This window comes from Nymphaea colorata, chromosome 14 (assembly GCF_008831285.2).
Source record: "Nymphaea colorata isolate Beijing-Zhang1983 chromosome 14, ASM883128v2, whole genome shotgun sequence".
Lineage (NCBI taxonomy): Eukaryota > Viridiplantae > Streptophyta > Magnoliopsida > Nymphaeales > Nymphaeaceae > Nymphaea > Nymphaea colorata.
In genome coordinates this window covers 4,659,164-4,682,386 of record NC_045151.1, presented here as the reverse complement: position 1 = coordinate 4,682,386, position 23,223 = coordinate 4,659,164, and the positions used below count along the sequence as shown (strand labels likewise).

Genomic DNA, 23,223 nt, shown 5'->3' with positions numbered 1-23,223 from the left:
TTGCTTTAATTTTCACATTTTATTTTTATGCTTTTTCTTTGTCTACTTTGTTAAACATTATCCTGGAAGGCCAAAATAGCTTGTATGGCTCCATACGGGATGAAGATACTCTTTTCGGTCCTTGTCATCGGAAATTCAAGCCATCCATGGCCACCAGTCGTAAGAACAATGATGATTCATGAACACGACTCGAGTTCAATCGACCAGGCAGCTCACACCATAATTTCCAATTAGAAATACCGCACAACATGCACCCATCCATATCAGGCTTTAGGGCTATGATTAGAAATCCCGTTTAGAAGGTAACAGACAGAATAATTAGCTAATTTCACATAAACCCAATGATCTCAAATACAATTAGCAATATCTAGCGCTACATAAAGCCTAGTTCGACAACCACAATCCTATAGGTTCTTCTACTTGATCATAATAGGAGGACGCCCATACTGATGTAAGCATAGTTGAGTCACAACTAATCCAAACCCCAACCAGGACGGGTATCTACCCCAATCTTTAAGACAGTTTCATAGAACTTTGTGTGAGTGTTCGTTGTCAAACACCCCCTTATTATTGCACTATGTTGCTATAAAATGGAGAGCTAGTGAGGAGGGAGTCTGAAGCATCTCCAACTAACCAATTCAAGAGAGGATCTGTTTTAATATCATTATATCAAAACCGAGCAGCCCAATTTAATCTAAGTAACTAAATACCCAGCAGCCCAATTTTATCCATCAGACATTTTTTAGTGGCTCTCACTTGTGACTAACAATTATTTGTTTTAGGAGTTGAAATTGTTTTTAACAATTGACGATCATCCAACACACATTTTTGTTTTGTATAGCCCGTTAATTTTCCCTTGCATAAAAAATCACCACCTATGAAATTTGACAAACCATAGGGCAAAATAAATGCTCCAAACAGGGACACAGAGAGGAGAGGGGGGAGAGAGAGAGAGAGAGAGAGAGAGAGAGAGAGAGAGAGAGAGAGCGGGAGACCACACCAGTAGATCACTATAAAATCAACTCAAAAAATAAGTCATTTTTACACAGTCAAAATTGGTACATATATATTCTTAACCAAAAAAGTGGGGAAAGGGAAACAGGCTCATAACCTTTAGCCTTGTATCCTTTGGCCTTGATCTGTACACGATTTTACAGCACTGCTGGAGAGAGTACTTACAAGTTCCGGTCAAACCACTGTCTGCACATATCGACAACTGGGAGGGAATTTGACAGCAAGGCCTGCAATATTTGGAAGTAAAACCTGATAGTGTTAGAGCAATATGCATCCTCCACTAAGCCATTCATTCCTAGTCCACAGATGAACCAGCAGTAATGACAGAAAGATAATTGCAAGTTTGCCCCAAGATTGATACGAGAATCAAAATGGGTCACATACGACAATGGACCAGCTAGTAGCAAAATGAGTTGATTTGTGCAAAGAAACCTGAGGATTGTACTTTTTAGAATTTAACTTCCAAGTGTAGTAAGGGCAACTCCTCCGTCTTAAAGGACACAACTTAGTATATATACAGGCCTGGTTCCTGATTCCATAGTTTGATTAACTCCTAAACATCAAAGTTAGACCTTAGAATCATCGAAAAAAAAAGCTGCTAAGAATTTTTAACAGTGAAAGTTGGGAAGTTTTACTTTGTGAAGAGCATAGAATTAGAGAAACAAGTATGCTTAGCAGCAAGACGCCAAATGAGAGCTTTGTTATGGGCAGGATTTAGTTTTGTAGGACATAAAAAGGCTGGAAGAATGCACATGGAGTATGGACTGAAATAAAACAGACAACTTATATGGCGTTCACTAAGAAAATACTGATAAGGCAGCGTTTCAACTTCTATAAATTTTTGTTTTGATGTAATGTAAGAAGTGTCTATTACAGAGGCTAAAAAAACTGTACAGGAGAATAGAGCATGAGAACCGATACCTGATGGGCTACATAATCAACATCTGCTGTGCTTCCATTTCGAGATGCAATCTGAAACGATGTCTTGAGACGGCCACAGATAACACATGCTATCACCTTCCTGCAATGTGATTGGAAAAACAAATGAACGAACCATTCACAGTCAATTCAACTATTGTGGACCAGAAAACTACAAATCCTTACAGCCACAAGGATTGCCCCAAAGAGCAGCAAAATTATAGGGACTTTTGAGATGACTGCTTACTAGAAAATTCGCAGGCAGTTCTTATCATGTAAGCTTACATATCAATAGCATTCAATAACCTTTTAGCTCTCCAATTTATATCTTAAGCTTCGACCAATAAATCAATGATCAAAATGTTACCTGTGCACACTTTTAACATGTCCATAAGTCGATCTGGCCTTTCTCTGTGCTTGTTTGCATATATGACAATGGCAGCCAGAAGAACCTATATTAAAGACAAACACAAGAAAGATTTTACATCTTTTTATGGACAAAGAACAACATCAATTGATAACCCAGAACCAACCAGCATTAAACCAATTGAAGTTCTCAGTTTGTATCTTTACAGAGTCAAAATTCCATTAGCCATCTTGGTTGGAAGGTACTCATTGATAACATGTCAAGTTATAAGTCACCAACCAGGCCCAAGCATTAACTTCCAAAAAAAAAAAAAATCATCATAGGTTTCTTGCCTATATTTATGGATGGAAAGACCTATACAGCTGGAATCTAGTTAAATATCCAAATACCATCTCAGTCCTTCATGCCAAGCAGTTTATGGCCTTGATAGTGCTAAAACCTAAAGAACCTCAAAAGCTCTTGAACTTTTTACTAAGCTGACTTTGCAGTATCACTGGATTCACCAGATCCAAGTTCACAAAGAATAATTGAGAATAACAGTCTACAAGATCAGATCAAGATTGTACCTGTCCCAGTCACTATCATCGATTGTACCCTTGATATTCCTTAGAAACTCTGTCAATTGATTTCCTTTCTTTCTCTCAGCAAGTGATTTTGCCACAGCAGCATAAATGTCAACAGCTGCAACAAAGATTACAAATAAATAAGTACAACTCAGAAATAAATATGAGGATCCAAAGAAGACTATCAAGTGACAGTATAACCATAAAGAGAACAAGTATCAAGGGGTTACCAGGAAGATTGATGTTGGGACCCTAGATCCGGCATCGCAAATCCGCTGACCTCGTGTCGGTCCCTCCCCAAGATCACTCAAGGGTGCTGTAGACTCAAACAAAAACAAATTATATTTACAAAACTTATCCCCACTGAACAGCAAGCCCTGCTTATTAGTTCCTTGGGTAGAAGATACAAGTGCGTTTCCCTGACCCAAGAGTTAAAACCTACTACAGCACTAAGGGGATCAAGGCTTGTACAATCGCGAGCTATACAAAGTATTCTCTTAAACTCACTCAACAATCGCATACAAACCATTCCATATACGCCTAAGAATGGCCAAACCACGCCCTTTCCTTTGGTAGTCTCGCTAACCCACAGCCGTGTCTATGGCAAATTGCCTTGGAGGGACTGCCCACGGTTGTTGTAGGCAAAGACTGGCTGGCAAATAAAATGCACCCGATTCCCGCGTTCTATAAGGTGTTTAGAGTTTACCTGGCCGAAGAGAGGTCGGCCTATTCAGCAATGGGATCCGAGAGAAATCCAGTGGCAAAGCCACTCTCGGATATTGCAGCATGATGGTGAGGAGGCAGGGACTCGGCCCGCTTGGCCGAGGTTGCCTAGGCGCGCGTGGTTCATTGGCTGTTGTAGGCTATGAGTGCAGCAATGAGGCCGTGTGAAGTTGTCGCCTGCTGAACTGATAGCTCTGATCTGAACACGAACAGCCTTGGAGATGAACCTAACTAATGGACTCCAAGGGGTGAGGCCATGCTCGGAACAAGGAGGTGAGCTCAGTATGGGTTAGGTGGGTCCGGTCTAGGTAGATCTAGGCTGTTACAGTAATGGGTTGGCTTGAGTAAAGCCAAGTGAAATGAGGTTAATGCAACGATTAGGCTAATTATGGACTAGTTGGTTATGGTTTAGGGAGAGGCTAAGGGTCATGCAATAAAGGGTGGAAAATTAAGCCTACTAGATTAGACACTAATGATAGGGTCGGTTATGATGATGGGTTAAACCAAGGGGCTTGGTGAGGGGTTATGTTACTAATGATAAAAGTGGCTACTAATGAGGATATGGAGGAGTTAACACAAGGTGGAGGCTGATTAAGTGAGGTTAAGGCTCGATGGAGTGGATAGGGGTCGGTTACAAGGAGTTGAGAAGTTGAGGGTGTGCGAAGGATTGGACCTAGCTAAGGTGCTTGCAACGTACCTTAATTCCTCAATAACGGCATGGAGATGATGCGAGATGAGGTGATGCATTAGAGCTGGAGTTATGACTCACGGTGGGGGGACTTTAAGAGGGTTAATGATGAGAGGAGCTAGGTGGCGAGCCAAGGGATGATGATCCTTGAGCTCATGGGGTTTTAGGAATCCTTATAAAAGGAAGGGAGTCTAACTGGTAGAGGTTTTGGACACTTGGCAAGGAGAGGGGTTACTCACCTTTATGCTTCATGATGGAGGAGGTGGTGTGTGGAGTGGTGTGAGGAAAGGGATTTAATCCCTTTTGGAGGTTGTGATATGTGAGTGGCCTTGGGGGCCTTGAATGATGACACGTGGTGAGTTGGATGGTGGGGATTGGATGAGCTTGAGAGCCTTGTAACTCTCGGTTTAAAAGCAAGGAGGTCAAGGGAGGCAGCTGAGTGTAACGGTTACCGCTCGCCTTCCTTTTCTTTACTTTTTTGATGGCTCAAAAGGCCAGGATGCCCTTGCCAATTAATTCTAACTTTGATATTGAATAAAATGAAACATGGGCAAACTTGGAAGAAGCGGAAAATTATTGGAGTCCGTCGGGTTTCGCCGAAAAGATAGCAGCATGTGGTTTTCCGGCGACAACTAGCTCAATTGAAGTCCGAATCGGACGAAACTTGAAAGATTGCAGCTAAGATCTGGGCGATCCTAACTGAGTAAACGAAAGAAAGACTACTGTCATGAATCTACAGATGCAACCTGGAACTTCCGCTTGTTCTACCGATTAAACAACGCCTGAAATGGGACGATTTCTCAGCCTCTTGAAGTCCGATTGAGCTGAGATTTGGCCAGAATGAGGCTGAGACCTGGGCGATCCTAACTGAACCAACAAGAGAGTGAATTTCGCCCTTGGTTGCTTCATATTTTGTCTGAACCTTCCGCCCACACACTAATTTGATTCCTTCAAGCCGTGAGACGATTTTGTTCGATTTTGGGATCGGCTGAAGGGGGATTTGCTGTCCTCTTGCGACAACAATTTCACGATTCAATTTGAGTTAGATTGCTGCTGCCGTGAATAGGTTTTCCAAGCAATCCACCGATTAATTCACAAGAACCCGACTGGCCGTCTACCAATGGGTTCCGGCAAATCTCTCAATTTCTTACCGTGAAAGCAGTCCAAACGTTGTTCTTCCTTTCTAGCAACGTTTCCTCTGGTTTTGGCAGAGGTCTAGAAGCTTACTAGGGTCGATTTTCACAGGACTTGATTTTCTGCTAGACAGGACAGGGACTGGGAGATGCTACAGTGCCTACCTAAATCTCTAACAGCCGGAGTCGATGCTCAAGTACTAGCCAGCTACTAGGTGGTCTTCTCACCTGAGGGTGCTAGTCCACCTTCTCGACTGGTCTTCTCCACCGATGGTACTAGCCGCTTTCCGCTAGTTTTCTCTAAGCCTTCTCGAGGCTTCAACTAGCCTCTAATCTACCTCCGTTGTCGAGGAAGATTGCATCGTGCAGAAGAAGCACCTTGGTCGGGGAAAATTGCGCGTAGGCTGAAGTCACCCAAGGAGGATTCCGGTGACCTCCAAGGATCGAAGCCAAACCTTTTCAAAAATCAGCCAGAACCATGGACAGATTTGTTGGAAATTTCCGGTCGCCACCAGTGAAGGGGCAAGAGGAAGAGGATGGGTTCCCACACGGGGAAGGAGAAACACTCATTCCAAACTTCCTTAATTCATATTCAGCATAATGAAAAACAACTTACAAACAAGCTTTTATAGCTCACTTAGAACCAGTTCTAAGAATGAACTGAGACACAAAATACCTACATAAAAACGACTCAACATAAGCAAAGTGCATAAAAGAGAAATCGAGACGAGATGTCTCATGGTTCAATAAAGACTTGGGCTTTGTGGGCCCGAGGGGTAACTTGTCTAGGTTCCGGCCTAGACTTCCCCATTTGACCTGGGTTTAGACACAACACTAGGTTCAACTATACCTCTACCGGATCTAGGTCATTTATTGCATCGTGCCCATCTTCAAGTCGGTCTCTGCTCTGCCCGTACTTGGTCGCTTGGTGCTCCACCCACACCGCCCACTGTAGCACCTCCAAGTACTCTGTTAACCTCCCTAAGCTCGAATGTCGCTACATTCGGTTCCTTGAGCCTTGGGAGATATTCTCCTTAGGTTCCTGGATGCTCACGCCCAACATCTCCATCTTGGCGTGACTCCTACAAGCTCGACCCATCTTGGCTGAGTATGCTTTGGCCTTGTCGGCCACATCGGCGCTTCTTTTCTTCGGCTGGTGCCTTTCCATGGCTGCGCAATGGGCCAACGCGTTTTCCTTTGGCCTTGACAGTTCTTGCTCGGCAGCCAACTTTCAGCCTGCCTTGCCTAGGCTCACGCCTTGGTTACGAGCCTTTGGCCTGGCCTCGGCCTCTCCCTCAACCATCGTCGGCTGGGACAGATTTAGGTTCGCATCAGTTGAACTCATAGATCACTTGAAAAGCTAAATCAAAGTTCTTTTCGGCAAGCATCACAGCCACCTCACATCTTCTCCTGATAAGAAATGTCAAGTTTAAAATGCAGAAATTCTGTGATGGCATTAAAGCACAAGTTGAAATTTGAAAAAGATAAACTTATAAAGCAATAATAAAAAATTTGAGCAGATAATCTCTTAGCACATAAATGTACGATAATGTGTAAATGCACGACAATCCGTTTTGGCTCAGCTGCTTACGTATGAGAAAATAATGTGCACTGATCTCTTTCTCTGTTTTTTTCCACCTTTTTTCAGGAAAAATGTTTTTAATATGTTTTGAACTTTTTTGGGTTTCTTTTAACATTTTAATAACTGTGAAATCATTTTTGTGAGAAAAATAGTAGAAATATAAAATTTTCATAAATTCTTTTTCCTTTATATTTAGAGTTTTGAACACACACACCACATACATATAGCCGACCTCAATTTGAGCTCAGGCTGTCTTAAGCTCGCAAACCTTAACTTGAGTTGGTGGACTTGATCTCCAACTAAGCTGTCTCAGACTCAAGAGAAGCTGAAGCCGAACTCAGCTTAAACTTGGCTTGAGCAACCTATTTACACAACTTAAAAATAATAAAGTCGTAAAAGAAAAAAAAAATTGAGACCATGATTTTGTGGTTGCTTGCAAGTTGCAACAAGTGAAAAAAAAAGAGGCAGCAAGAGCAAGGATGTCAGAGCTGGTAATGAACCTCAAATGTTCTACCAAGACTCTTAACCAATAACCCTTGGTTATATAACATTCAGAGATTGGAGAGTAGTGTCACAAAACTGTTGGAGGCCTTCATGTTGATAAAAAGCACGCTTGTTATTGTTAGAATTATATGTAGGTGTTTATGTAAGTACACTAGGGTATGTTTATATGTATCATATATCATAACTTTGCTAGTTTGAACTTTGAAGTACGATTTGTATATATAGTTCTACGAAGTGTTCATAGGTTTTACTTGCGTAGTCACTTTTTATCCTCTTTTATGTATTTCCCTATTTTTCCTTTTTGTATTTTTGTAAGTGTCCCTTGTCAGTTGAACTTATTTTTCTTTTAAGTTCAGCCAAGCTAGTTGTTAGCCAGCCCCAAGGGCTAGTTTTCTAGCCCATTGGAGCTGGCTCTACTAGTAGCACTTTCTTTTGTCAGTTTTCTATAAAAATGGGACTGTTGTCCCATGTAAGGTTAAGGCCTTTTAGCCTGTTTTATGATTGTTTTCAGCAGCAATACATTATGTTCTTTTTCAGTTTAAGAGACTCTTGATTATGTGTTGTTGATGGTCTTGCAGGTCATTGCAAGAGTAAGTTTCTGTTTAATCCAGTCGTGAGATTGTTGTAGCGCTGGTTTACAATCACTTTCCCATAATTTCAAAAAGTTAGCTGTACGAAAAGTCTCTACAGTTTAGACCACTTCCCTCTGCAGTGCAATTTGAACTGAAGTCCTTGATTTATATATGAGTGTTCTACTGTATAAAATAATAAATAATTCCCATACAACACAAAGACCAGAAATATACCATGCAATCTACGTCTTCATAATTATGAATAGCAACAAATTTCATAGGTTGTTTTGCCATAAATGATAGGAGAAACACTAACCTGAAGGTTTCTGGATCATTAGGATTTCCAAAAAGGGAATGCTTCCATAGAGGCCCATCATTATCGTTGAATGATTTCACTAAATTCACCTGCATGCAATATGTTCAGTTGTTCAAATTGCTCAACTTTTAAGATTGAATTAAGATTGACAGGGAAGAATGCTGTCTAACTCAATGACAAGCTCTCTCTCTCTCTCACTCTCTCTCTCTCTCAAGTGTTTTCATTTGTTCAAATAGCCTGTTAAGTGTTAAGCCATGTACATCAGAAAAGCTGTCTACCAAATGAAAAACTATCTCCAAATGAAAAGCTACCTACTAGTATCTACAGGTACTCCAACTTTTTAAAGTGAAACTACTTTCATGAGGGGTCTAAGTAGCATGAAAAAAAAATATACAGAATGTTTACTTCAGGTGAAATTTTGCCCACCCATGCACCAACCCACAAACATGGCAAAAATTTCACTTGCCCTACGACAGCAAAGGTTTAAAAACCAAGAAAAAAGGGGTCAGTCCTGGAGGGTGAAAGGCTATTATCAAAAGAAAAAATATGATGAGCAAAGTGAGATTACTGCTTCCACTTAGTACTTTATGCCTGCGATAATTAAAATTTGTATGCTAATAAAGTGAAATTAGTTTCACAGGTATGGTTTGCAGGGAGTATGTACGTATGTTTATGTATCATATATATATATATATATATATATATATGTGTGTGTGTGTGTGTGTGTGTGTGTGTGTATGTGTGTGTGAGAGAGAGAGAGAGAGAATGTCTTTCACCATGCAACGGCCAGCCGAGCATCACATGGACGCCCCACCTTTTTGCTTTTAAAACGGTTAAAAAAAGAGAGAAAAAAGGATGATCGACACTTCGTCAAGAGAGGAGGTGATACCTCCCTATCCATCAGCGAGAAGGAGGAGGCCGGCGACCTCCCCCCTCACCATTGGTGGCCTAACAACACCTTGCTATGGCCAGCAGACCTGCCTGCATAGGCAAGATGGCAGCAGGTCACCGGCGGCAAGATAAGAAAGGTTTAAGACCACATAACAAGGTCTTGTAGAGTTGCAGATCATATGACACTATTACTAAAAATTTTTCATCGTAGACTTGAGTGTCATGCCATATTCCATTTTCATGGAATAGATCCCCTGTGTAACTTATCATTGCATCAGACTAGGTATGCTATCCCATCTCTTGGATGGATTTAAACTATGTTGTCTACCTAGGTGAGTAAGTCAGTACTCAGCAGACTAGCCAACCTAGTTGGAGATAAGCCGACTGGTCAATGACCAGCCAGTCAACCAGTCCCTACCAGACGTTCCCTGATCCCTAGCATATTTGTTATTCCCCCCTTCCTGTTATTTTCTCTTATATTTGTGAATATATATATATATATATATATATATATATATATATATATATATATATATATATATATGTATATATATATGTATATATATATATTCACAAATATAAGAGAACACTAGATCTCGACTACCAAAAACCCTGTTTTGCCAATCTATTTATCTTGTCTACTCTTTCCTCAATAGTTAGGAACTGAGGGTTCGTAGTTGTCACTATTTAATTTCTTAATATATAACAAAAGCTTTAAGTTGCTTTAGCTCTTAAGTAATCAATGAGCAGTTCACTTGGGCTACTATTTTTACTTCTTAAAAGTAGTTAATTCCCTAAGGTTCTTGCTAAGTGGCTGGCCTATTACCTACCCTATGTAAATATCCAACTTGCTCAAACTGACTAGGTCCACTAGCCCCAACTAGTTCCTTGAAATTTAAGGACTAGATATCATGTAAGTGTACATATGTATATTTCATATGTACTGTCATACATCTAGTTTCATGTATGATTTGTCTCTATAAATATATATGTATGCATAGGTGTTCATGTATTTTATTTCATTTACTTCTTTTTCCTTTTTATGTACCTTTTTATTTCTTTTTTTGTTTTTACCATTTTTATTTATAAAGGGGAACTAGCTGTTGGACTAGCTTCCAATGGCTAGATTTCTAGCCATTGGAGGTGGTCCAACAGCCAACTCTTCCTTCCTCTCTTCCTTTCATTGTACTATAAATAAGGGACTGTTGTTCCTTGTTTGGTTAAGGCTTTTAGGCCTCTCTTGTGTATTCTTTTGAGATCAATATATTTCTTATCTTCTCCTCAAGTTTGACATTTAGTCTTTGGTTTTGTGCTACCTATTGAAGTTGCTGGGATCTTCAAGAGTGAATCTTTTGAAGCATTTATATTCTCAAGTTTGGGCCTGATTTACAGTCAGCACTCACCAGACTAGCCAACCTAGTTGGAGATAAGCTGACTGGTCCATGACCAGCCAGTCGACCAGTACCTACCAGTCGTTCACTGATCCCTGGCATATTTGTTTTTCCCCCCTTCCTGTTATTTTCTCTTATATATATACATATATATATATATATATATATATAAACAAATATAAGAGAACATTAGATCTCGACTACCAATAACCCTGACTTGCCAATCTATTTATCTTCTCTCCTCTTTCCTCAATAGTTAGGAACTGAGGATTCTTAGTTGTCACTATTTAATTTCTTAATATATAACAAAAGCTTTAAGTTGCTTTAGCTCTTAAGTAATCAATGAGCAGTTCACTTGGGCTACTATTTTTACTTCTTAAAAGTAGTTAATTCCTAAGGTGCTTGCTAAGTGGCTGGCCTATTACCTACCCTGTGTAAATATCCAACTTGCTCAAACTGACTAGGTCTGCTAGCCCCAACTAGTTCCTTGATGGCCTACCCATGTTAGATTTTTTATTTTGATAATTTCAGACTTGAGAAGAGTCCTGTGCATAAGATTCTGAGAAACCAGGACTTTATATACCCATATCCCATACAACCACTGATTCATAGTCCTTTTTAAGTGCGAATTAAAGTCAGCTAAGGATGCATTGGGATCTCCCGGAATGAACCGGCAAGGTCAAGCTAATAACAAAGTCATGTTTAACACTTGAAATTGAGGTCAAATATGCGAGAAGGCATGTTAATTAAGGAGAGTGCATTGTGATTCTCCATATAAAAAACCTCTTAATGCTTTGGTTGGCTAAACTCAAGAGCTCTCTCAAACTGAAAAATGTCTAGTTCGAGCTGGTGAACTCAAGATCAGCTTGAGCCGACTCCTTCATGACTCAAATTAAGCTTTAGATAGCCTATCTTGGCTTGAACCTGACTTGTGAGCACCCTCTCATTAAGCAGATACATATAGTGCCAAACCAAATTTCAGCAGTCATGCATGTGCCTCGAGTGCAATCACAATATTTTGAAATATCACAACATTGTCACCATTTTGAGCTGACTAGTAATATTGTAAAGTATTGCTATTGTTTAAAACATTACTGGAATAGAAATAACCTGACACCTTTTAGATCATATCATATTTTCACTTTAAAATACAAGTCTGCTTTATACTTATTATTTTTCATTTAAAATTTGAAACATTTCTATGGATTAATATTAAAATCCTTGTAGTCCTCACCTTTTTTGGTATGGTGATGAAAAACAGTAAAAAACACATAATTTCACAATTTTTCTAGTATCCTATGTATTTTTTTTTTATTTTTGACATTTTTCTAGAAGTTTTAAAAGAAAAACAAATTTAAAAAAATTAAAAGATTGAGAAAACCTTGTCAAGAAATTGCCAAGAATGACATTTATGGTTATGGCCTAGAGAAAAGTATCTCATACCCATGAAAACTTTTAGACATATAAAAGCCGCATCCATGGACAAGTTAGTCTACCAAGTCATATCAAGCCCATGAACTGGTGGATTCAAGATTTTTGCATATCAATATGCTGCCTAGGATGAAATTGAGCACACGAAATCAATGATTCAGTCTTTGTGTACTTCCAAAAGAGCAGTTTAATCTCTGAAGTAGTAAAAAAAGCAATATATTGCTACTTGAGGAAAACGGGCACATCAAAAGAGCACAGCACCCATGACTGATAAACGAGCAAGGAAATAACTATTTAAACTTTCCACATGTTTGATTGTAAAAGTGAGAAGACTCTGAGATGCCTATGAACCTGCTATAGATTGTTAGCTTGTGACTACCTCAGAAGGCAAAAATCATCTCATCAAGACAAATATTGCCCAGGTCAAAAAACAGAAGTGCAATCTTTTTATGCTCCAACTAACCTTCATGACGACATCCAAAAGCAGCAACCCCCAAAAAGAAGTTAAACAAAAAAAACAAGCACGTGTATTAAATAACCTATTTGTAATTGAATACACATTCCTAGCTTTGGATGTTTATGTAAAGTTTATTGCAAATGTTGCATTATCTGAATCATTTGAGCCAACTCTGCAGACCCAGAGGATAGAGCTTCCTTGTAGATTATCAACATTTTTCTTTGTGTGGCAATCCATGTTTTAAGAAAGGTCTCCTCATGTGATACAACCTTTTTTTTATCAAGTCCTTCAAAAGTGACCTGGAAAAATCATAAGCTCATGAAGAGCACCCAGCACAGAAACATCAACGATGGTTCCACAACAGACCATCTGACTCGTTTAACATCTCAGAGTGATAAATCAGGAAGCACTACAGCCAGCAGTAGTTATGAACCAAGGAGCATAGATTTTGCTCTTGGGCACAGAAACTGTATATTAGCATTGACATAAACAGAAAAGCTGTTGTTGATTCCAAGCATGAAAAAAGTTACTGAAATGAAAAACACATTTTTCAGTGCGCTCACACTTAAGCAAAACAACACCTTTAAAATCAGTGAACTTGTTGCAGAAATTAAGTTCTCACACAGACCAAGGATAAAAAAGTGTTGCTGCTAAGTTCAAAGTAAAGAAACATTATGCACAGCTGAGTTTCATTTTTGCATATGAAAACACATATGTAATCTTTCCATATCTCTGTCTTCATTTTCATGTGCCATGCAAGACACATACATGTCTTCCCTGTTAGAACGTGTATAAGTTTTGGGTCATAATGATGTCTGAATCTGGATCCAGATCCGGACGTCATATTAGGTGTTGTTTTCAACATGTCTTCCAATATTCTTCTTCACTCACGAAAGAAAACTTAGGGAGGACTGCATCATGGATGGTAGTCCTTGAATGTGCTATTACTATCAGATATCATCATGACACATTAAGGTTCCTTTTTTTCTGAGGGTGACATTTCCTCTCAAATATGAACCCATTAGATAATGTTTAACCACAGAAATCAACATCACAACGGTGGAGGCTAGAGCAAACAATGACAACTATTTCATGCAGTAACCAACTCAAAGCTTGTTACCCATCGACTAATGGACTGATGGATAATGCACAAGGATCCCATGGTCAACATTTACACATTGGTGCAAGTCATCTTCTTGTGTTTGAATCTACTTTTGGCCCGTTGAATCTCATTTAGATCCCTTTACATTACTTTTCATGTGTTTCTCATGTTAACTGACAAAGTTACTTCCTTTGAACTGAGACCTTGTGGCATGCCTACCTGACATGTAACTTGGTTCTACCAAATTTGCTTTTGCATCTGTCGTTCTAGTTTACCGATAACCTAGTTGAGGACAAAACATGTTTTTTTCTCAAAGCAGGTTTTGCCATTTGCAAACCAAACGTGTCCCCAAAAGCCCATCTTCTTCACTGCATTAACTTATATTTACACATTCCGGCTGAGTGATAAATTAGGCAGAAGCTGGAGTTGAATGATTTTTGAAAAATTAAGGATGCATTGTTGCTCGTATCACTATAACTTCTCTAAGTCACATGGACGTTTCACTTTTGCTGCCACACCGAGGGATGCACTGTTGCTTGTATCACTATAACTTCTCTATATCACACGGACGCTTCACTTTTGCTGCCGCACCCAAGTAGACATGACTCGGGTGCGGGTGCGGCTTCGACTTGCACCCACACTTGGTCAAGAAGAGTCGGGTGCGGTCAGCCACACCCGACCATTTTTGTCCATTTTTGATATGCACCTGACTCGTGTTTGACTTAAGTCGGGTGCTGTCAACCTATGTCGAGTCTATATGTGTCCTTTTTTTTGTTTTTTTAATTATTTCATTATAAGTATTGAAAAGTGCGTTAGGGCACCACTCGATCCCTTTGAGTTCGGCCTTCCGTGTGTGTGGAGAGAGACTTGAAAGACGATGATTTTCCGAGGCCATCGTTGTGACGGTGACCTGAGACCGGTAGACTGTCTTCCAGCGGCGACCTTCAGCCCTTCTTCGGCATAAGGCAACCGATATTCAATCCTCTAACAGCCAGTGTCTTTCTTTTATCAGTTTTCTGTCCTTTGGAGACTGGCGACAATGATCTGAGATGGCGGGCTGTCCTCCAGTCCTCTGATGTCCAATCCTCCGACATTCTCCATTGAATTTTATTATGCTATCAAGTATCACTATCACCCTTCCATGTTCACTTTTTCACTGTTGTCCAATTTTTTTTAACGTGTGTGATGACTGATGAATAATTGTTTGCTCTTGCTGCAAACCCTATTTTTTTATATTTTCTGTGTGTTTTTCAGTTTTTATTTGTGACGTACCTTTTTTTAGGATTTTATAATCATTGCCTGAAATAAGTGATTGTTCTATTGTCGTTTTCGTAGTATACGATATATAGTTGTGTTGTAACCTGTAACTTGCCATTTTAACTTTTAACATTTTGTTTTACACTTTCACTGTTGTTTCATATCACAGTATACATTATTGGCTATCAGTTATAACATATTAATATATAAGATTTGTTACTTGTATTATAGGTGCAGCTGTGTTCTACTTTCCAGCTGTTAATTTCAATTTCTGCTTCTGCATAATATGCAGCTGTGTTCTACTTTCCAGCTGTTAATTTCAATTTCTGCTTCTGCATAATATGTTATATTGTAATTTACAGTATTTACTATATAGAATATATGTTGTTCTAAACTTTTATATGGTCGTATGCATTATGTTCTATACATTAATAAATTAAAGACTCGTTGAATTGTTGATTTGCAATTTTAAATTTATTATTTGATAAATGATAATTTTGTTGTGTATAGACAAATTTACTATATATATATATAATAAATTGATAATAATAAACAAAATATTCTCGCCACACCACCGCACCTAAATTTTTTGGGATGTGCCGCTCCGGCACCCACACCTATGTGACATAAAGGCATGTTATCCTTGTTTCCCCAAACCTTTCTGAGTAAGAAGACAGCACTAGGAATGACGCATTCATGAACTCTGAGAGATCCTTGATGGATTTGGCTAATCTGTGATACAGGCCATATCAAGTTGGATTGTCAATGATGGGGTCATTGCATTCTCTTTCAAGTTTTACTGTATAATCTGTGACTGAAAGTTTGTTTGTAGACAGAAATTATGCTGTGACTTTAATCCTAGCTTGCCTCCTAGAACGGAAAAGCAAATGAGGATGAGCTTAGCTTGGGATGAAAATAGTCTTGTACAACATACTGTGAGTCTGTGAGTTGGTACACAACAGTTATAGTTGTGTCATGCAAACAGTGATTCCTGACTTGTTTAAGAGCTTTATCGTATCTCTTCATGACTTGTGATGCTTCGAAGTTTGGCTTGCTGATGGAGGTAACCTGTAATCTCATAGTGGTTTGCGACTAGTAGAAAACACGTCTGATAATATGGTGCTACATATTGTAATGAGACCATTTTATTTACACAAGAGAAAGTTACACTTCAAAAACAAGGGCCATTGCAATTTCATTTAGGTCACATAAATCTTCCACTTCATCATTTGATGTTATTTATTGGTTCAGTGTCATAAATGAGTTCCATTTGCATGTGAAGCTCCATAAAAGATGATGTAGGTACAGATTATATCCACATGATATGCTGACAGTTCCTTCCAGGTGAACTGCCTGCAACTTATGAAAACGTGAACTTATTGGGCTAAACTGAATTCAAATTTCTTCATATTTGTCATATTGCACGACGATTCATGTCGGATACCGATAATAAATCTCAAATGAATTTGGAATTTCATTACGCTAATTCATAATATTAATTTTAAACCTCAGGTGCACCATGAAGCTAAATTATGATATTGATAGTTATAATGAGAACCGTGACATTATACTAACAAAGTTGCAAATATTAGGTCCTTGCGCCTACATAAATATTGCCATTTTTTTACATGGTGACATTATAACGAGAACCGTACTCTTTCACCCGTTCTATTCTACAGTGTTTCACCCTCCTATCAAAGCAGCCTAAGCTAATCAAATTTGTAGTTAATTCTGGTAATTAAAGTATGCCCATGATATTCAAAATTATTCATTCTATAAATATTCAAAAGCTTAATGCTTATGAAATGTGCCCCATTGTGACCAAGTACTTTACTTTTAGTTAAAGAGGTGAAATTAGTGTTCTACCTATAGTACGATAAGAAGCTACATCTTACAATAAGTATCATATCTATTGAGAAATATGATACAATACACTAATTGTATCATAAAGGGTGGTGTATTGCATGTATATCTTACGTAACGTATACAGTAGAGGCCGATAAACCCCGCAGCTTGGCAAACACACAAAAATGGGGTCTGAACCCCCTTTTTGGAACAGGGCGTAAAGCTCTTCTCTCCTCTTTAACATTTTTAAGAGTTGAAAGATAAACAATTCTTGCCCATTTCAAGTAGAAACCATTGATTTGAGAGAGAAATTGCCGACTTGAGAAATTGACCATTTGAAAGAGTCTTGATATGTTGGCTATGATATTCAATTTGAAGAAGATAATGCAAGTAACATTGAGAACAGGAAGATGATAAATGATCATGATGATATTTTCATTTATTATTTGCATTAAACAATTTCTTCTTGAGATGTACAACACTTTAAAATTATTTCTTGATATGTTATGACTTTGACATTAGATTAGGTTACGTTGAACAGTTAATAGATAATCATAGCCATATAACCCTATATTTATGTGTGACATGTTTTTCTTGATTTTTCCTCTTTTTTTGCCATTTTTATATTTTTAAATTAAAAATAAACTTACAATATGTTTACAACATATTGTGATATGTTCCAATACAGTGCCTCTATTAGCACACCCAATACAGGTTATGTTATGTGCGTACAATCCTGGGAGCCTATTTGATCGTTTGTACATCTTAATGCGTCTTTGCGTGGCATTTCACGACTCCAAAACCCCCCTTAAACCTCCTAGCAATCACGAAAACCATGTAAGTCGATTAAATGAGCAATAAAACTCTGTGATGGCTAACATTTCTAACAAACCTTCAAGGAAAATCAAATTCAGACATCATAATAATACTTCCATTTAAGAAATTACAATGAACCAGAAAAACAATGTCTGCACATGCTATCAGTCACTTTAAACAACAATTACAAACTCACAATCAGACAAGCCCGCTGCTCAACCAAATGCCTTATAGACTATGTAAATAACAGCAAAAGTTGACCCCATGCATTCAAATGAATGCAAGTCACATGTACCACTGACTTCTACACGAAGCAGTGGGTCCACCAGGCTGCAGCATATGAATTATGAATAATGAGAAACATTTTTCCAACTGTTGCAGCAACTCTGTTTTGAATTAACAAGTTTTCAAAAAATGTATCATTGCATATCAAACAGCAACCCTTGAATAAAGGATATAATAAATATGCCTACCACCCAAAAAGCATACCTGCTTCATAATTTAAATACACTATGATATTGGTATTCTCAATGGCCAGTTTTCACCACACCCCAATGCAGTTTTGAAGGAAATATGGCCTGATATAAGCAAATCAAATGAAGCTTTCAATAAAAACAACAAACTGAAAACAAATAAATAAGCAAAGTTTCCATGAAACAAAATACAAGGAAAGTAACATGACCAACAAGGCAGATTATTACTCGGTCACCTGTTTATTCCTTGTAGATGATAATACATCACCTCAAGGGCAAACAAGGTAGTCTTTAACTTGCAAATGTAAAAGAAATTGCATGATATGAGAATCATTGGTTGCTAATGAAGGCCAAAATCATAGGATTAAGTGGAAATTTGTTGACCTCCAATCTCTAATTCACGTTAGAAAATGTTGAAAACCAACTGATCAAAGATGCCCACAAGGAGACTAAAATGCCAACTTAACAATAATCATCTATTAAATTGAAAATTTCTGCTCTTGTACCACGTGAAAATTGAAAGAAAAGAAAATATGGACAAGGGAGGAAGAAGGAAAGAGAATAACCAACATGGTTCGCAAGAACGATAAGGACAACAGTTCATCCTCTATAGAGATTGCCACTTCAATTAGAACATTTTTGGAAAAATAAGTGGACAAAATGATTTCTTAGAGCACCAACCAATTTTTTTCTCTCTTTCCCTCACACACACACACACACACACACTATATATATATATATATATATATATATATATATATATATATATATATATATATATATATATATATATATATATATATATATAGAATATTAATATTAAAGTCTAAAATTTCCATTAATGTCACTAAATGCATTGTGACACAAGCTTTTTTCTTTTTTTACTTATGCATATAGCTTCCAAATTTGAATCGTTTGTTGCACTAGTGCCAAAACTATGTTGCCCATTGTATAATTCTAAGAATGTGAGGGGTCCTTTTGTCAACCCTATTATCTCAACTAAAGCACAAGCATAAGTTATAATTTCATTAATGGTAATAAATGCATTGTGATGTCACAATGTATTTGATAACAGTAATAGAAATGTTAGATTTTAATATTAGTATTTTTGTCATTGATTGCTATATATATATATATATGTATGTATATTGTGTGTGAGAGAGAAATTGGTAGTTACTAAACCCTTAGGTGCAAACCCTATAAAAAATCTTTTTGACCACTGGTTTTTCCAATATAAATGGTTAAAAAAACTTAATTGAAAAAGTTACTCGTTATGCTAGATTATTAAAATACCCTTCTTGAATTGTTCTCAGCTGTCCATCTTTGAAAAATCAATGGGTAAAAATTATTGTTTAGGTATCTCATACCTACCAATCTCTCTCTCTTTCTCTCTCCCCCCATGTATACACACACACACACACACGCACACACATAATTTTTTCAAAATAAATGGTTGAAAAAAATTGGGAGAAAAAGTTAGACACTTATGCTAGATTATTAAAATACCCTTATTGAATTGTTCTGAGCTGTCGATCTTTGGAAAATCAATGGCTAAAATTATAGTTTAGGGACTTGTACCTTACCTACAATGTTTCTCTCTCTCTCTATATATATATATAGAGAGAGAGAGAGAAAGAGAGACATACACGGACACACACACACATGTACATATACATGAATATACACAAACATATAGAGAGAAAAAATGGGATTCATTAAATAACATTTAAGTAGATTCTATTGCAAATGAATTGTTTACGTTATGATAATTATTCACCCTTATCAAACCCTTAGCAGCACAGTATGATACTTGGATTTGTCCTTCAAAAATCAAATTTATGGAAAGAATATATGTAAGTAGGAAAAATAATGTAAAATAACATTTCAGGCAACATTATATGCATAAATAAAAAAAAAACTCAGGTTTCAATGTATCAACAGCATACAAATAAGTAAAAAAAACTCAGGTTTCTATATATCAGCATTATACACATAAGTAGAAAAGCTCAAGCTTCAATGTATCAAAAACAAGAATGGCAATCTTAGGTTTCAATATTGTTGTTGACATTTTTAATGTATCTATCATGACACGAATGACTTAGGTTTCAATATTATTGTTGACATCAGAGGCCACTTATCATTTACCACTACTAATTTTGCTTTAATTGAGATAATAGTGTTGGCGAAAAGACCCCTCACATCAAACATTGCTTCAAAACTAGATGTCATAGAATTTACACACGTGCATCCAAAAATTTTTTAAAATTGTAATCTGGTTTGGTTTTGAGCATAACTTCAAACAGGCTAAGTCCTCCAAGATTTTTGGTGGAAACTCTCTTTGCAAGGTTTGTAGCCATGTGAAAAGCATAAGACCAATACTTTTATCGGCCAACATAGTGAGACCTATTTCAACAACATGGCAGTGCAGTCTCCCAACTGCCCCATTTTGTTTTGAAGTGTGAGGACAATAAATCTTATGTACAATTTCATTTGATTCAAGAAAACCAGTGAGACCTTCATATTGTCCACCCTAATCTGAATGCAGAATTTTAATTTTTTTACACCTGTAACAAGCTCAGGATACAAATTAAACTTTTCAAAAATTTCATGTAAGTCTGATTTGTTCTTGAGAAGATATATCCAAGAATATTTTGAATAGGCATCAACAAATAATGCATAGTATCAATATCCATGAATACTAGACATGGGGTTAGGGCCCCAAACATCAAAATAAACAATATTTAAGAATCCATGCAGTAGAAGTCTTGTTAAAGGGTAGACGTGACTCTTACCCTTTTGACAGACTTCACACAATTCATGTTGCAGAAAATCATGAAAAGGCAAACTAAAATTATTCAATATGTTCTAATAGTTTTTAAGGAGGGATGGGCAAAGCATCTATGCCAAGTGTCAACCGCGTCCTTGATGCCAACATTTCTAGTGGTAAAGATGGTATGCTTTTTCTTGTTCAGCATCAACTTGTATAAACCTTCCTCACTTCATCCTTGGAGCAGCACTTTCTTTGAGGTAAGATCCTTAAAATAACAACAAGAGGGGTGAAATTCGAAGACAATATTATTGTCTTTAGTAAATTTTTGGACTGACATGAGGTTCTTAGAAATGTCAGCCACATGGAGAATATCATTCATGACAAATCTGTCAAAAACAGAAGAACCAATATGGTTAATAGTCAGACCTGATCTATCTCCAATATGAACACTATTGTCTCCTTGACATTCAGAGTGCAAAGATAAATTGTTCAAGTCACTGGTAACATGATGCAACGCCCTGTAATTTGGATACTAGTTTTGACCATTGGTGGATCTCTGGTGAGGGGCCACATGATATGCTTTCGGTGCCAATGGAGGATTGTTTTGAGCATAGGAGACAAGTTGATAGCAGGTGCATGTAAAATGCTTAGGTTTTTCACAGATTTGACAAGTGACACGAGGTCTATCATTTTGAGATCTGCCTCCATGACTTCAAAAATTGCTATGATTTTCTCTTCCATCATGATAAAGTAATACTCCATGATTTTGATTTTGAAAGTAAAATTAGTCTTGTTTGTCAAATTAATAGAAGCATTCAGCTGATCGAATTCAACACCAAACCTTTCTATCATGTTACGTTTTTTAGTCAAGAGTAGACCATGAAGCTCTTCGAATGTCATAGATGTAGATCGGGTTTCCATTGAAACCCTCAAGGCATGATACTCATTTGGCAATCCTTTCAACAAATGCATGACAAGATAATCCACATCAATAGGTTTGGGGACAATAGTTGTGCAAGAGATTTTGCATATTCAAAACCACTATCTTGTCTCCCTTTTTCTGATCCTAAAGTTGGCCTCTAAGATGAATTATGCATGAACAAGAATGTGAATCATATGATTTCTTTAAGGATGACTAGACTTCATATTCAGTTTCCAAACCAATATCTTGACTCAAGACATTTTCATCAATGAGGTAATAATCCAATTCAAAACAAGCTGATCATGCTTCAACCATAAGATGTAATCGGAATTAACATCATCACAGTTTCCAACAGTTTTCGACAGACAGTGGCTCGTTCCATCAATATAACCCATGAGCCCATAAGTAATCAGGATGGGTTTGAATTGAGCAGCACAAAGCATATAAGTATCTACTGTAAGTGTGATTGAGAGAAACTAAGAATATTTTGATGGCACCTGGTTAAAGTTGAAGTTGGTGCTCAGAAATCTGTTCGACATTGAATAGGTAGACGGTGAAGAAGATGCTGCCATAGATGCCAATAGATGAAGTCAGATGATCAACCGTGCAGCTTTGATAGCAAACTAGAAAAATTAACAAAGAAAACAATTAACGAGGCTCGTTGCTGAAATCACCTATGACCCCAATCATCTCAATCCTTCTTCTCAACTTTGTAATGAGAGATAGAGGTTCCTTTATTTGAAGAATATTAAGTACAACTTGAACTCCTAAAAGATGGAGTTGATTTTTTACAATTAATTACATTCAAGAAATTGCCTCCACTTGTGATGCCTATTTTATCTCTTTCCTTAGAAAAATATATTTGGATGAATTTTTTTTCTTTTGAATTTACGGCAGCATCTTCTGATTTCTTGACAACAGATTTTACAGCAACATCTTTGGATTTCTTGGCAACAGATTTGTTTGCCTTACTCATATGGCCATCCTTCATTGCATGAGTTGGTTCCCTAATAGCTAGAACTTTGTTTTGTGTGAGACCATATTGGGGGCTTGTGTTTAAGATCCTGCCTTCCATCCTTCAAAAAATTGAATGGGCGTGGGCATGTGCTAATTTCATTGAGAGAGACAAAGAAATTTTCTGCAATAGCCATCTGGTAAGATGGTCCCGCCTTTGCCTCCCCAAAGAGAATGGTATGATGGGTCTGAGGAGGCTAACTGACTTTAACCATGCATCTCTTGCAGCTTTAGTTTGCAAAGCCTTGCAAACTGATTCCCTTTACTTAAATATGATAAGGAGCAAATACACAGCTTGCGCAAGCCCATGGATCGTCAACTCTTACCCAGGCTATTCTTCCATGTGGCGACACATATTCTAAGCATGGCAAACAATCAGATCCCAAGTCAATAGGAGGTAGATAGTGGCTTCCACACCAGTGGCTAACCCCTGCAATCTTCCACCTGCTACGTCTAACGACGTGTCCACCACTA

The 23,223-nt window shown here is 37.7% G+C and overlaps 1 protein-coding gene across 1 annotated transcript in view; it reads right to left on the bottom strand.

Annotated features, from left to right (window-relative positions):
• Positions 1 to 1,175: 1,175 nt before the first annotated feature.
• LOC126409233 (disease resistance protein Roq1-like) overlaps positions 1,176 to 23,223 on the bottom strand; it is a 40,588-nt gene continuing 18,540 nt past the window's right edge. The window contains exons 3-5 of the mRNA XM_050075258.1: positions 2,866 to 2,980; positions 1,936 to 2,035; positions 1,176 to 1,241 (exon numbers count right to left, since the gene is read on the bottom strand). Coding sequence (XP_049931215.1) covers positions 1,176 to 1,241; positions 1,936 to 2,035; positions 2,866 to 2,980 — 281 coding nt within the window. The remainder of the gene's footprint in view (positions 1,242 to 1,935; positions 2,036 to 2,865; positions 2,981 to 23,223) is intronic.